Source organism: Struthio camelus, chromosome 32 (genome assembly GCF_040807025.1).
Source record: "Struthio camelus isolate bStrCam1 chromosome 32, bStrCam1.hap1, whole genome shotgun sequence".
NCBI lineage: Eukaryota > Metazoa > Chordata > Aves > Struthioniformes > Struthionidae > Struthio > Struthio camelus.
Window position 1 is genome coordinate 2,527,306 of NC_090973.1, and position 12,184 is coordinate 2,539,489.

At 53.3% G+C, this 12,184-nt stretch overlaps 2 protein-coding genes across 2 annotated transcripts in view; one reads left to right on the forward strand and one right to left on the reverse strand.

Annotated features, from left to right (window-relative positions):
• The window catches only part of LOC138063507 (maestro heat-like repeat-containing protein family member 7), a 330,369-nt gene that overhangs the window by 268,018 nt on the left and 50,167 nt on the right, over nucleotides 1-12,184 (reverse strand). The gene's annotated exons all lie outside the window — the stretch shown is intronic.
• LOC138063510 (olfactory receptor 14C36-like) lies at nucleotides 7,462-8,397 on the forward strand. The gene has a single exon (XM_068923125.1). The coding sequence runs from the start codon at nucleotides 7,462-7,464 to the stop codon at nucleotides 8,395-8,397; it is 936 nt and encodes a 311-aa protein (XP_068779226.1).

A 12,184-nucleotide genomic window follows, 5' to 3' on the forward strand; every position in this document is an offset into this window, starting at 1 on the left:
AAGCAGTATTAATTATCCCTGGGGTAATCTTTGCAGAATCCCAGAGTGGAAGGAGACTCTACAACCTCTCTGGGCAACCTGTTCCCGTGCTCTGTCACCCTCACAGTCAAGAAGTTTTTCCTCATGTTCAGATGGAACTTCCTGTGTTTCAGTTTGCACCTATTGCCTCTTGTCCTATTGCTGGGCACCACAGAGAAGAGTCTGGCCCCATCCTCTTGACACCCTCCCTCCAGATACTTGTACACATTGATGAGATCACCTCTCAGCCTTCTCTTCTCCAGGCTGAACAGGTCCAACTCTCTCAGCCTTTCTTCAGAAGAGAGATGCTCCAGTCCCCTCATCATCTTTGTAGCCCTCTGCTGGACTCTCTCCAGTAGGGCCATGTCTCTCTTGTCCTGGGGAGCCCAGAACTGGACACAGTCCTCCAGGTGTGGCCTCCCCAGGGCTGAGGAGAGGGGCAGGATCACCTCCCTCCACCTGCTGGCAACACTCTGCCTAATGCAGCCCAGGATGCCATTGGCCTTCTTGGCCGCAAGGGCACATTGCTGACTCATGGTTAGCTTGTTGTCCGCCAGGACTCCCAAGACCTTCTCCACAGAGCATTCCTCCCTAGGTGCAGGACCCTGCCCTTGCCTTTGTTGAACTTCAGGAGGTTCCCCTCTGCCCATTTCTTCAGCCTGTTGAGGTCCTTCTGAATGGCAGCACAGCCCTCTGGGGTATCAGCCACTCCTCCCAGTTTAGTGTTGTTGCTTGTTTTGAAGCAGACTCTCTAAACATACAAACAAAGTCGCGTTTAGGGAGTAGACGCTGCTTTATTTTGTGCAGGGTGCTCAGTGGATAATTCCACAAATCAGGCACACCTGATTACTACACAGCCGACACTTCATACAGTTTGAGCTACAGTTATCAGTACAATTTACAACTACATTAAGTTATCCTCATTTCCATTGGTTCCTGTTAGGTCTCGTCTTCTTTTAAAGTTACAGTATCCTTCTTTTCTACTACACATGCTCCATGGGGAAGGGGCTCTGGTTGTTAGGGGGGAGCTTCCCTGTTCGTGGGTGGGTTCTTTACTATGCTGATTAGGATAGTTCACCTGTAGTCCAGGCAGTTCTCTTCAGTTTATCACCTGTCCTTGTTCTCTTCAAGCTCATGTGGATACTTATCTGGCCGACTTATGGTGTCATCCTGCTCCTTTCTTCAAGGCCTTGTTTTGTTAACTCTCTGTGAAAGACTGAGTAATGAGCTTCTTCCTGGAACAGTGGGTGCCCAGCCAAGCATTATGTACAACAATTACACCTAGTTACATCCTCAGGTCTTTCAAATGGCATTTCTCACACAGATACATCAATATCATCAGCAAACTTGCTGCAGGTGCACTCTGTGCCTTCATCGAGGTCATTATTGAATAGGTTGAACAGGATTGGACTGAGTGTTGACCCCTGGGGCACACTGCTAGCTACAGGCCTCCAAGTAGACCCTGTGCCATTGATCACAGTCCTCTGAGCTCTGCCATTCAGCCAGTTCTCAATCCACCTGACTGCCTGCTCATCTAGCCTGCCCTTCCTGAGCTTGCCTATGAGGATGTGATGGGAGACAGTGTCAAAAGCCTTGCTGAAGTCAAGGGGGACAACATCCACTGCTCACTCCTCATCTATCCAGCCAGTCGTTCCTTCATAGAATTCTTCCCAGGCATCAAGGTGAAGCTGACTGGCCTGTAGTTGCCCAGCCCTCTTTCTTGCCTTTTGTGAAGATGGGGGTGGGAGGGCATTTATTTTCTTCCAGTGCTCAGCAACCTCTCCTGATCACCGTGACCTTTCAGAAAGAGTCAAGAGTGGCTTTGCAATGACATCAGCCAGCTCCCTCAGTACTCATGGGCGCCTCCCATGAGATCCCATGGACTTGTGTATGTCCATTTTTTTGAAGTGTTTCCTCACCGGCTCTTCCTCCATTGAGGGCAAGTCTTCCTTTCTGCTGGCTTCTCCTCAGGTCTCAGGGGCCTGGGATTTCTGAGGGCTGCTCTCACCAGTAAGGCTGAGGTGAAGAAGGCATTCGATACCTCTTCCTTTTCTGTGTCCTTTGTCACCAGGGCAAGTGTCCCATTTAGCAGCAGGCTCACCTTTTCCTTAGCCTTGCTTTAGCCGCTTATGTTCTTAGAGAAGCCTTCCTTGTTGCCCTTCATATCTCTTGTCAGATTCTGCTTCAGGTGGGCTTTAGCTCTCCTGACCCCACTGCTGCATGCTTGGACAACGTTTCTGAATTCCTCTTGGGTCACCTGTCCCTGCTTCCCCCTCTTGTGCACTTCCTTTTTATATTTGAGACAGTCAGGAGCTCCTCGTTCATCCATGCAGGCCTCCTAACACCTTTGCTTGATTTCCTGCTTGTTTGGCTAGACCATTCTTGCACTTGGAGGAGGTGATCCTTGACTGTCAGCCAGCTTTCTTGGACCACTCTTCCCTCCAGGGTCATCTCCCATGGTATTTGTCCAAGCAGGTCCCTGACAGGCTAAAGTTTACTTTCCTGAAGTCTGGGATTCTACTCCTTTTTTTTTTTGGCCTGCACCCTTCTCACAGGATCCTGAATTCTACCTCTTATGGTTGCTGCAGCCGAGGCTGCCCCTGACTTTCACATCTCCGGCCTGTTCTTCACTGTATGAGGTCCAGCAGAGAGACACTTCTCCTGAGACTCTTCTGAGTCCTTGTCTCTGCTGGACCCCACATTCAACATCCCAGCCACATCCCCTTTACTGGCATCTGCCTTTCCCCTGTTGCCAGTGGGATTACACACACGTGGGACAACACACCTGGTGGGATTAAAAAGGGCTCCTGAGGAAGGCAGGCTGAAAGAGCAAGAGGGGGAGGTGTGCTCTTTTCAAAGAGGTGGCTGGAATGCACATAGCTTTGCCTTGAAATGGGTCTCGAGCCAGATGAGAGCTTGTGGTAAGGATAAGAGGACCCACTAGTATGGCTGATGCTGTGGTGGGTGTTTGCTAATGGCTTCTGAAGAGGGAGAGGAAGTAGCCAAAGCCTTTTTAGGCAGCTGCAGGAAGCCTCATGGTCACAGATCCTGGCTCTCACAGGGGAGTTTAACCACCCCGAAATGTGCAGAAAGGGCAGTAGGTCTGGAGACAAGCAGCCCAGGAGATTCCTGGAGGGCATTGAAGACAATTTCTTGGATATAGGGAATCAATGAGCCAATGAGGGCTGGACTCTGTTGTTGACAAAGAAAGAAGAACTGGATGGGGATGTGAAGGTTGAGGTGGCTGCAATGACCATGAGAGGGTGGAGAAGTAAGACATAGAAGAGGATCACAGCTCAGGACTGCAGGAGAGCAGCTTTCAGCTAGTTCAGGACCGGCTGGGCAGGATGCCATAGGAGACTGTCTTGGAGGGCAGAGGGGCCACAGATCCCTCTTCCATCTTCAGGGCAAACATTCTCAATGCAAAGGAATACACCAGTATGATGTACGGGGAGTCTCGCAAGGCCTGGAGGGAAGCCTCTGTGGATGGAAAGGGATGCCCTGACTTAGGAGGCTGAAAACCAAGAAGCAAGTGCCCAGAAGGTAGAAGGGAGAAGAGGCAGCCCAGGAGGCAGATTGAGATACTGCTTGTGGGTCAGGGAAGGAGCTGGGAAAGTCAAAGCTCAGCTGGAGCTGGAGCTGGAGCTGGAGCTCGCAAGAGGTTGAGAGGGCAACAGGAAGGCCTTCTGAAAGTACATCATGAGCCCAAGGAAGGCAGCCAACGAAAATGTGGTGTCACTGCTGAGTGGGGCAGGGGACAAGGTGACAAAGACAGGGAAAAGGCTGAGGAACTCCTTGCCTCTTTCACCTTGTATTTTCCTGGTAAGATCTGCCTCCAGGCCCCTTAAGTGGGGCCATCCTAAGTGCTGTGATTCAATGACTCTTTCCCTGGACAGCTCTGTAAAGACAGACTAGGTGGGGTTTGAGAGTGTAGGCATATAGTGGAGACCATGGTGTGATGTGCCTCCCATCTCTGCAGCACTCTTGGATGCAGTTGGGATGGACTTTGCCTGAAGGCAGTGGTGGGATTCAGTATTTTGGGGACAAGTAAGAAACCTGAGATGGCCTGAGTTTTTTGCCCAGCCACCTCTCCAAAAGGGCCTGAGTTACATGTAGGTCCCATGTAGCATCTACTAGAAACGTGCAGTTGTATGGGACACCCCAGGCGTCTGACATGGCCCTGCAGATCTATTTTTATGTCATTAAACCAAGTGTCTGCACTGAATTACATCAGTGGTTTGCAATGTGAGGATCTGCATGTGTCTCAACTTCCGAGTGAATGGAGCTCTCAGTTATAGAAGGCATCTAGCGTCATTTTAGATGGCCAAGGAAATTCCCCGTCTGGCCCCTCATCGAATGCTCTAGAAGGATGCAGATCTCTCTGCTGCTCCATCAAACACTGGCCCATGCCTTGGACCACCTCTGTCTCTTCAAACATCAGCAGGTGTCTGTGTGTGGGCAACTGACTCCCAGCCTCCATCTCCAGGGATTCTAATGGGAGCTTAGAGAAGGAGCTCAGATGCAGACAGGTGTATTGTGCACACTTCAGCTTGGGCAAGGGGAATCCCACCTCCTGTGTGTTTGTGGAGTTCACGAGAGGCAGCTGAATCCCACTCCATCCCAGGGGCTTCTAAGCTGGCATGAGATGCGCAGATTAACTCATCTGAATCAATATGTGAACCACGGAAAAATGAACTCCCTTCTTGTCCATGTCTAGGTGTCCTGCCCAGGAAAGAGATGGGAGTAGGGGCTTCCACATTTTCATCTCTTGTAGATAAATGTCCTCTGATGAGATAAACTGCAATGCTGGAATCAGCCTCTCCCCACTGTTTAGAGAGACCATAGGGGATTATTTTAGTTTACCTCAGTGAACATTTCCCAGGAGGAGGGAGTACAAAGGACAAATTACATCACACCTTTGACTAGGCCACTGTTTGCAAGGTGGGGCAGGTTTCTGGGATGGAGGGAGCTCCTGGCAACCTGGCAGCACTGCTGAGAGACAGCTCTGTGCAGGAGCAGCTCCTCTGCAAAGAGCAGCAGGGCTCCAGGCACTGCCTGCAGGTGCCAAGAGGAGACAAGGAAGATGAGCAAGATGAGTGAGACAGAAAGAAGTTAAAGACAATCAAGAGTGAGAATATGGCTGAGAGCACACTGGAAGAGAAATCTGCACAGCCCCTAACGCAGTAAGTCTCTGGCTGCAGGACAATGCGGGTGGGGTACCCTGAGGGGCCCTCTAAAGTTTCCACATGCCATGGCTGATAGGGTCTGTCAGGTTGGGTATCCCAGTTCCTCTTGTGTGGAGTAGGATGTGCATTTGAGCAGGGATTCCTAGCCACACTGTCAGAGGGAAACAGTGTCCTGCTACCTTCTTCTACGGATGCTGCAAGGGTGTGAAGCTGGGATGTGCACAGAGGTCTGCCCAGGGCTGTAATTCAGAGCCATGCCCCTGCGCCCCAGGGTGCTGTGTGCCGTGACTCTGCTGCCACCTGCAAGGGTCAGTAGTCAGCCTGGCCAGGGAACCCCCCACAGTGCTGCAGGGAGAAGCTCTGGGTGGGAGGATCAACCCCATCAAGACAGGTTCATGCTCCCATCAAGAGGGTGCTGCATGGGTCAGGGCTGCTCACAGCTCCTAATCACCCTGAGGGCATTTGTGGAGGGACCTTTCCACAGGGAAGGTCAAGGCTGAGATACCTGAAAGGGAAGGAGCTTTCATGAGTGTCTGCTTTCAGTTTTCTTCTCTTTGGGTGGGGTGAAATGTTAATAGATCTGTCAGGTTTAGACAGGGGACTGAGGCTCCAAAACAATGACAGCGAGAGAGGAGGAGTTCTGGGAGGAACTCAGCAAATCCCTTCATCCACTCCTCAGCCTCCAGACAGAACCAGCATCACCTTTCCAGCCCCATCAAGGTTTCTCTCACAAGCTCCTTAGCCCCTGCAAACACGGAGGTGCCCCTGGGCAGTGCCCTGCACCTAGGAAGTTTTTGCAGGGCAGAGTGGAGCGCCCAGTGGGTGGGATGGGGTCTGTGAGCTCTGACAGGGGAAAGACATGGGAACAGAGAAACACCTCCCCACAGGGACAGCTCCAGGCAGCAGAGTCATAGTCAAAGTGTAAGAAGAAACTGCAAACTCCAGTGCCTCCCCTCCTCTCCTCTGCCACCCAGCACAGCCCTCTGCCCTCAAGGTGGTGGGGTCCAGGGCATGAGTCATTTCTCTGTCGGATGGGCATGCAGGAGAGGAAAACTCCTGAGTGTTCCCTGTCTCTCCCTGTCCCGTCCTCCTTTGGCAGAAATGTCATGATATTGCTCTATATTTCCCCACCTATCCGTGCTGCCCTTGTCCTTCCCCTTGGACTCTCTGGGCAGGGTCATTTCAGATGCAATTCAGATACCAGTCCTGTGGGTCCTGCCATACAGAAGAGTCTTTGACGTTGAGGTGTCCAAGTCCCCCTCCAACCTTTGCAGCTGTCGGCGATGCAGTGCGGCAGCTGGGAATGAACCAACTCTCTTCAGGACACCCTGTCTTTAGGACATTTGACTATTCCTGTGGGTGTCCGACTGGGCTGCAAGTTGCCCTCTAGAAGGACACAACTCTCCCATTGTGTCTGAGTGTTATCTTGGTGCCCCATGGAGAAGCCACCTAGATACAAAGGCCATGGAAATACTCCTGGGTGACTGGAAAGAGCCTGATGTGTTCCTGGCTAGAAGGGAAGGGGCTGAGACCTCCTTCAGATACTCTGAGAAAGGGTGCTGAGTTTGGTGATCTGCTCTTTGAAACTGGATTCCTCTGCTCTCAGCAGTATTGTTTCTTGTTAGGGTAACATGAGTGCAAGTGTCATCCACTTCAGAGGTGTGAGCACAGGGCAGCTGGGAAAAAGACTGATGGACAGAGCAGCTCTCCTCCCTCTGCACTAAAGCCAGAGTGAATCCTTTTGCCTCCCAGGATTCACAGCTGTTCCCTCTGAGTGCAGTAGAAGTGCTGGGGATTTCTAACTCTAAGAATCCTCCTCAGCTGTGACGGGGAAGTTAAAAGAAAACAAAGAAATCCTTAAAACTAGTAGTGAACCCACAGTGTTTAGAACTGAGAGTGAAGATGCTGAAAAGCGCTTCAGCATTATGAGTGGATGAAATCTGACTACAACTGTGAATATGAAAGTTTAGCCATCTTTGTTCCTATGTACCCACAGCTGTAGGTCAGGACCGACTCCTCCAGAGCCCACAGGCAGAGGACTCTGCTCCTCACCGCAAACTCAGGACAGTACAATCTGGAGCTCAAACCACGGAGCTTAGTGACAGTCCTGGTGAGATGAGGAGAGGTAATGTGCATGTGTCTGGGGGGAGGGGGAGAGGGTTCTGTGGGAAACAGAAAGTTTTGCTCAGAGAAGTCTGTCCTAACTTGTCAATGTTTTTTCCTCCTTGGACAGTCCCCCATGCTTGGAGAGAAGCAAATGTCCAACAGCAGCTCCCTCAATGAGTTTCTCCTCCTGACATTTTCAGACATGTGGGAGCTGCAGCTCTTGCACATCTCACTCTTCCTGGGCATCTACCTGGCTGCCCTCCTGGGCAACAGCCTCATCATCACAGCCGTAGCCTGTGACCACCACCTCCACACCCCCATGTACTTCTTCCTCCTCAATCTCTCTGTCCTCGACCTGGGCTCCATCTCCACCATTGTCCCCAAATCCATGGCCAATTCCCTGTGGGGCACCAGGGCCATTTCCTACTCAGGATGTGCTGCCCAGGTCTTCCCAGTTCTCTTCCTGGTAACAGCAGAGTACTGTCTTCTCACAGTCATGGCCTATGACTGCTTTGTTGCCATCTGCAGACCCCTGCACTACGGGACCCTCCTGGGCAGCAGAGCTTGTGTCAAAATGGCAGCAGCTGCCTGGGGCACTGGTTTTCTCTATGCTGTCCTACACACTGCAAACACATTTTCACTACCACTCTGTGAAGGCAATGTCGTGGAGCAGTTCTTCTGTGAAATTCCCAAGATCCTCAAGCTCTCCTCCTCAGATTCATCCCTCAGGGAATTTGTAGTTCTTGTGGTTACTCTTTCTGTAGTGTTTGGGTGTTTCATTTTCATTGTGCTGTCCTACGTGCAGATCTTCACAGTTGTGCTGAGGATCCCCTCTGAGCAGGGAAGACACAAAGCCTTTTCCATGTCCCTCCCTCACCTGGCCGTGGTCTCCTTGCTTGTCAGCACTGTCCTGTTTGCTTACCTGAAGCCCCCCTCCCTGTCCTCCCCAGCTCTGGATCTGGTGGTGGCAGTTCTGTATGCGGTGGTGCCTCCAGCAGTGAACCCCCTCAACTACAGCATGAGGAACAAGGAGCTCAAGGATGCACTGGATAAAATGGTTCAGTGGGTACAATATCAGCACCAGTAACCATCCCATGTATATCCACTCATCATTTCTGTCATTTGGCATTCAGGCCAGGTGCTGTTCATTTCTTATTTCTTATTTTTCTCTCCTACATTAATGGGAAAAAAAAAAGTTCCAGTTCATGGCAATTGTTCTCAGGAATCCCTCTCTTGAATTTGACCAAAAGACTGTGTTGAGGCAGGAAGCCAGGCTTCCCCCTTCATCAACATAGATGGGGGAACCTCAGATCCCACCAGTCTGAGCTCCCTTGGATGCCCTCAGTGCAACGAGGAGAGTTTCCTTCTACAGGGTCTCTTTTGGCACTGACACGAAGGGAGCTCAGTGGGACAGAGTCTGGCTCAGATGAGTAAAGATGGGGTGAGACCATTGGTCTTGTGTCCATTAGGAGAGCTCAGCTCTCCAGACCACAGTCAGGGTGTGATCTCCCATCCCTCTCCTGTGAGGGTGGCTGCCAGCTGTCCCCATGGGCTGGTCTTTTCCCTCTCTAGTGCTCCAAAGCTACAAGTGGAGGGGGAGTGGAGGGGAGAGGAGTCAGGCAGCAGCTTGTGGGGACAGACTCCATACTTGACAGTACCATCCCCATGCTGCCACAGCAGGCATTTCCTCACTGTACCCTTCACATGGGGACTGAACCTTTCCTGGAGACATGTCCACCATCAACAACAGGAATTTCTCTTTTTAGAGTTGTTCCCATGCTATCCTTCTGCACTCTAACGTGGGTACGCAGCCCAGTAACCTAGTGGTGGTGGTAGGGTTGTGCTTCCATGTGTGTGTGTGTCCTTGTAAATACAGGCAGGACAAGGCAATGGGCACTCTTATGCCCGACCTGGCCTCCAGAATAACATTCCTATGATAAAAGAGGATCTCCTCAGTGGCATGCCTGAAGACTGGGCTTTCTTCAGAAACGGAGGTCAAAAATATCCGCAAGGGATTGCCCCACAAAAGGGCCTGCTGCTCTGCCTGTGAGCCCTGTGGGCTCCAGGGGATGAGCTCAGAGTCCCAGTGTACTGTGTTAGGGAGCAAGAGCTGGATTCAGGGCTCATTTCTTGGTGACCAATGTCAGTGGAGATGGTGAATGGTCTCTGAGTTACCTGTGTGGGGCTGTCCCACAGGTGACAGCACTGATGACAGATGCCCATCCTTCTGGAGAGGAACCTGAGGAAGCAGGAAAGCTCAGGGGATCTCCAGGGACAGCTCTGTAATCCCTGGAGAGGCAGTGTGGACCCAGGAGACCCAGGGAAGGGGGACTGGAGAGTAGTTGATGCACCTGTAGTGAAATACCACAGGCTAGAGGTAGTGCACACCCGAATACATCTTGTGCCATTGTGAACACCCTGGGGTCACTCTGAGCTCTATCTATGAGCACAGACATGTGCCAGTAGTATCAGTGGTGGTGATCTCTGTCTGGCTGAGTCTGCTTCCTGCCCCAAGCAGCACAGCCAGTGCAGATTCAGGAGTCACCCTGTGGTCCTAGAGCCCACTCACTTTGCAGAGGAGCACCACCAGCCAAGGGGCATGTGGGGAGCACAGGAGAGGGGTGCAGGAACAGATGTCCAGGCCAGCGCAGACACACTCACCTGGAGAAAGGTGCTCTGGGGAGCAGGGCTGTCTGAGGAGAAAAGCAGGGCAGCATTTAGAGTTAGAAAATGAGAACAAGAAACAGGTGTCTCTGTGCAGCAGGCTCAGGATAGGCTGCTCTGTTCCTGAGGCAGCAGGAGCTGCTGGAGGGGCTGCAGGGCCAGCCAGAGTTCTTGTGCTGTGCTGGGGAGAGAGGTGGGCATGGAGGGGCTGCAAGCTGACAGGGAGGGGGATCTCCTGGACACAAGAGCAGGGCAGACAGAGAGTGACTGATGTCTTTGTGGGGCCTCCTCCCTCTTGCCAGGGAGCTTCTGCCCTTGTCCTTGGGCCTTGCCTGAGTTACACTGTGGGCATGCCTGTGCCTGGCCCTGCACTGCTCGGGTGCTGACCTGACCCTGTCTTGTCCTGCTGACCTGACTCCCCATCTCTACCGTGGACCTGCCCCCTCACTACAGTCAAGAAAGCCTTGGCAAGGGAAGCTGGGATGCAAGCAGAAGAAGGTTGCGGGTCCCCAAGGTGACCATATATGCAAAACAGCAACCCTTGCCTGACAGCCAATTGAAAGGTGTAAGGAGTGCCTCAGATTTGGACCCCCTAGCCAGGTAACACTGCACGCAGAGCCTTAGCGGGGAGGGCAGCCACGTGGGAACTGATTTGATGATGGGTAGCCAGGAGGGCAGGTTTTGCTGTATCACAGCTCCAATGGTTTTGCTCCAAAGAGTCTGTTGTTGGGAGCAGCAAGGGTGGGGCTGCTTCGTACAGGAAGGGGAAGCAGGAGCTGAGGGTGTTGGCAAGGCAGGAGGGCAGTGCCCCACCGATGAGGGGTGCTGTCCCGCAGTGCGTGGACAAGAGGAGCAGAGCAGGTTTGGGGATGGTAACCGGGGTCAGGCACAGTCCAGCGATCACCAGATAAGACCATAGGGCTCCAAGCAGCCCTGTTTTGCATGGGAGGTTGGAGTGGAGACCTCCAGAGGTCCTTCCCCACCAAAACTCTTCTGGGACTCCATGAATGGAAAGACCCCCAACCCGGAGGCAGGTGGTCATCCTGCTGGCTGGCCTGGGCTGGATCACTGGTGTGGGGAGAGGTGGGGGAGGGCCAGGGGCTGGAGAGCTCCTGCCTGCAGAGCTGGTCCCCACGGTGGCAGGAGAGGGGCTGGGGGCTGGGAGTGAGGGGGCAGCAGCCCAGGCAGGGGCAGGAGTGGGCAGGGCTGTGGCAGGAGCTGCAGGGAGGGGACACAGCTGGTGCTGCTGCAGGGCCGTGGCTGTCACAGTTACCTCCCTCCCAAAATGTCCCTCACTGCCCCGGGGCAGACACAGGCTGTTCCCCATCCCTGTGCTGCCCTCCCAGCAGGACAGGAAACACAAGGAGGGGTCGACAGGCCCTGTGCTCAGCACCAGCTGCTCCCTGAGGCTGGCAGAGCTTGACTGCAAGGGGTCGCCATCTAGGTGTCTTTGCCTCCAGCCCTCTGGGCCCAGTTTCTGAGCCCAGCTGGGAGCTGGTTTGTGGGGAAAAGGAAGAACCTTCCTCTCCCCAGATCTGTGCTCCCCCATGCCTTGCCCAGGCAGCTGCTCTGCTTGTCTCCTGGGCTCTCCAGGCACTCACAGTCCCTGGGGAGGTCCCCACAGATGTGCTGGCCCACGCTCACCGTGGGAGGGCCAGGTCTCACAGGATATTTCAGCAGAGGTCCTTGTGGGTGGCCTGGGTCACAGCCAGCACTGTCAGGAGAGCCCTGGGATGCAAAGGTGTGCCCAGGTGTGGGGGAGCCCAGGTGTGGGGGAGCTCCATGGGGGCAGCCACTAGGGACAAAGGGGCAGTTGGGGTTGCAGCACAGCCATATGCCAAGCCCTGCAGGCTGGTAAGCGAGGCTGTGCAGAGCCAGGAGGTCCATGCCCAGCTCTCCGCAGAGGCCAGGGAAATGTTGCTGCACATAATGCCACAGCAGAGGAGCTGAGACTCATGTTGCTGTTGCTGTGGAGGTGCCTGGGCAGGGAACCAGCCTGGGTGGAAACACCATGTGGGTGCAGGGCACCGTCAGAGGAAGCTCCCAGCAGTGGGTGGAGCTAGGACACTTTTGGGGGAAGCTCACAGCATGAAGGGGACAGGGCACTCTCAGGGACGGTCACAGTGGTAGGTACCCAGGGCTGTTCTTCCGAGGGACCTTGACAGCACACAGAAATGGGCTGCTGGGAAAAGTAAAAGCCCCACAGCAGG

Excerpts from the sequence above, each read along its gene's own strand:
- LOC138063510 (XM_068923125.1), top strand. The coding sequence starts at position 7,462 with ATGTCCAACAGCAGCTCCCTCAATGAGTTTCTCCTCCTGACATTTTCA.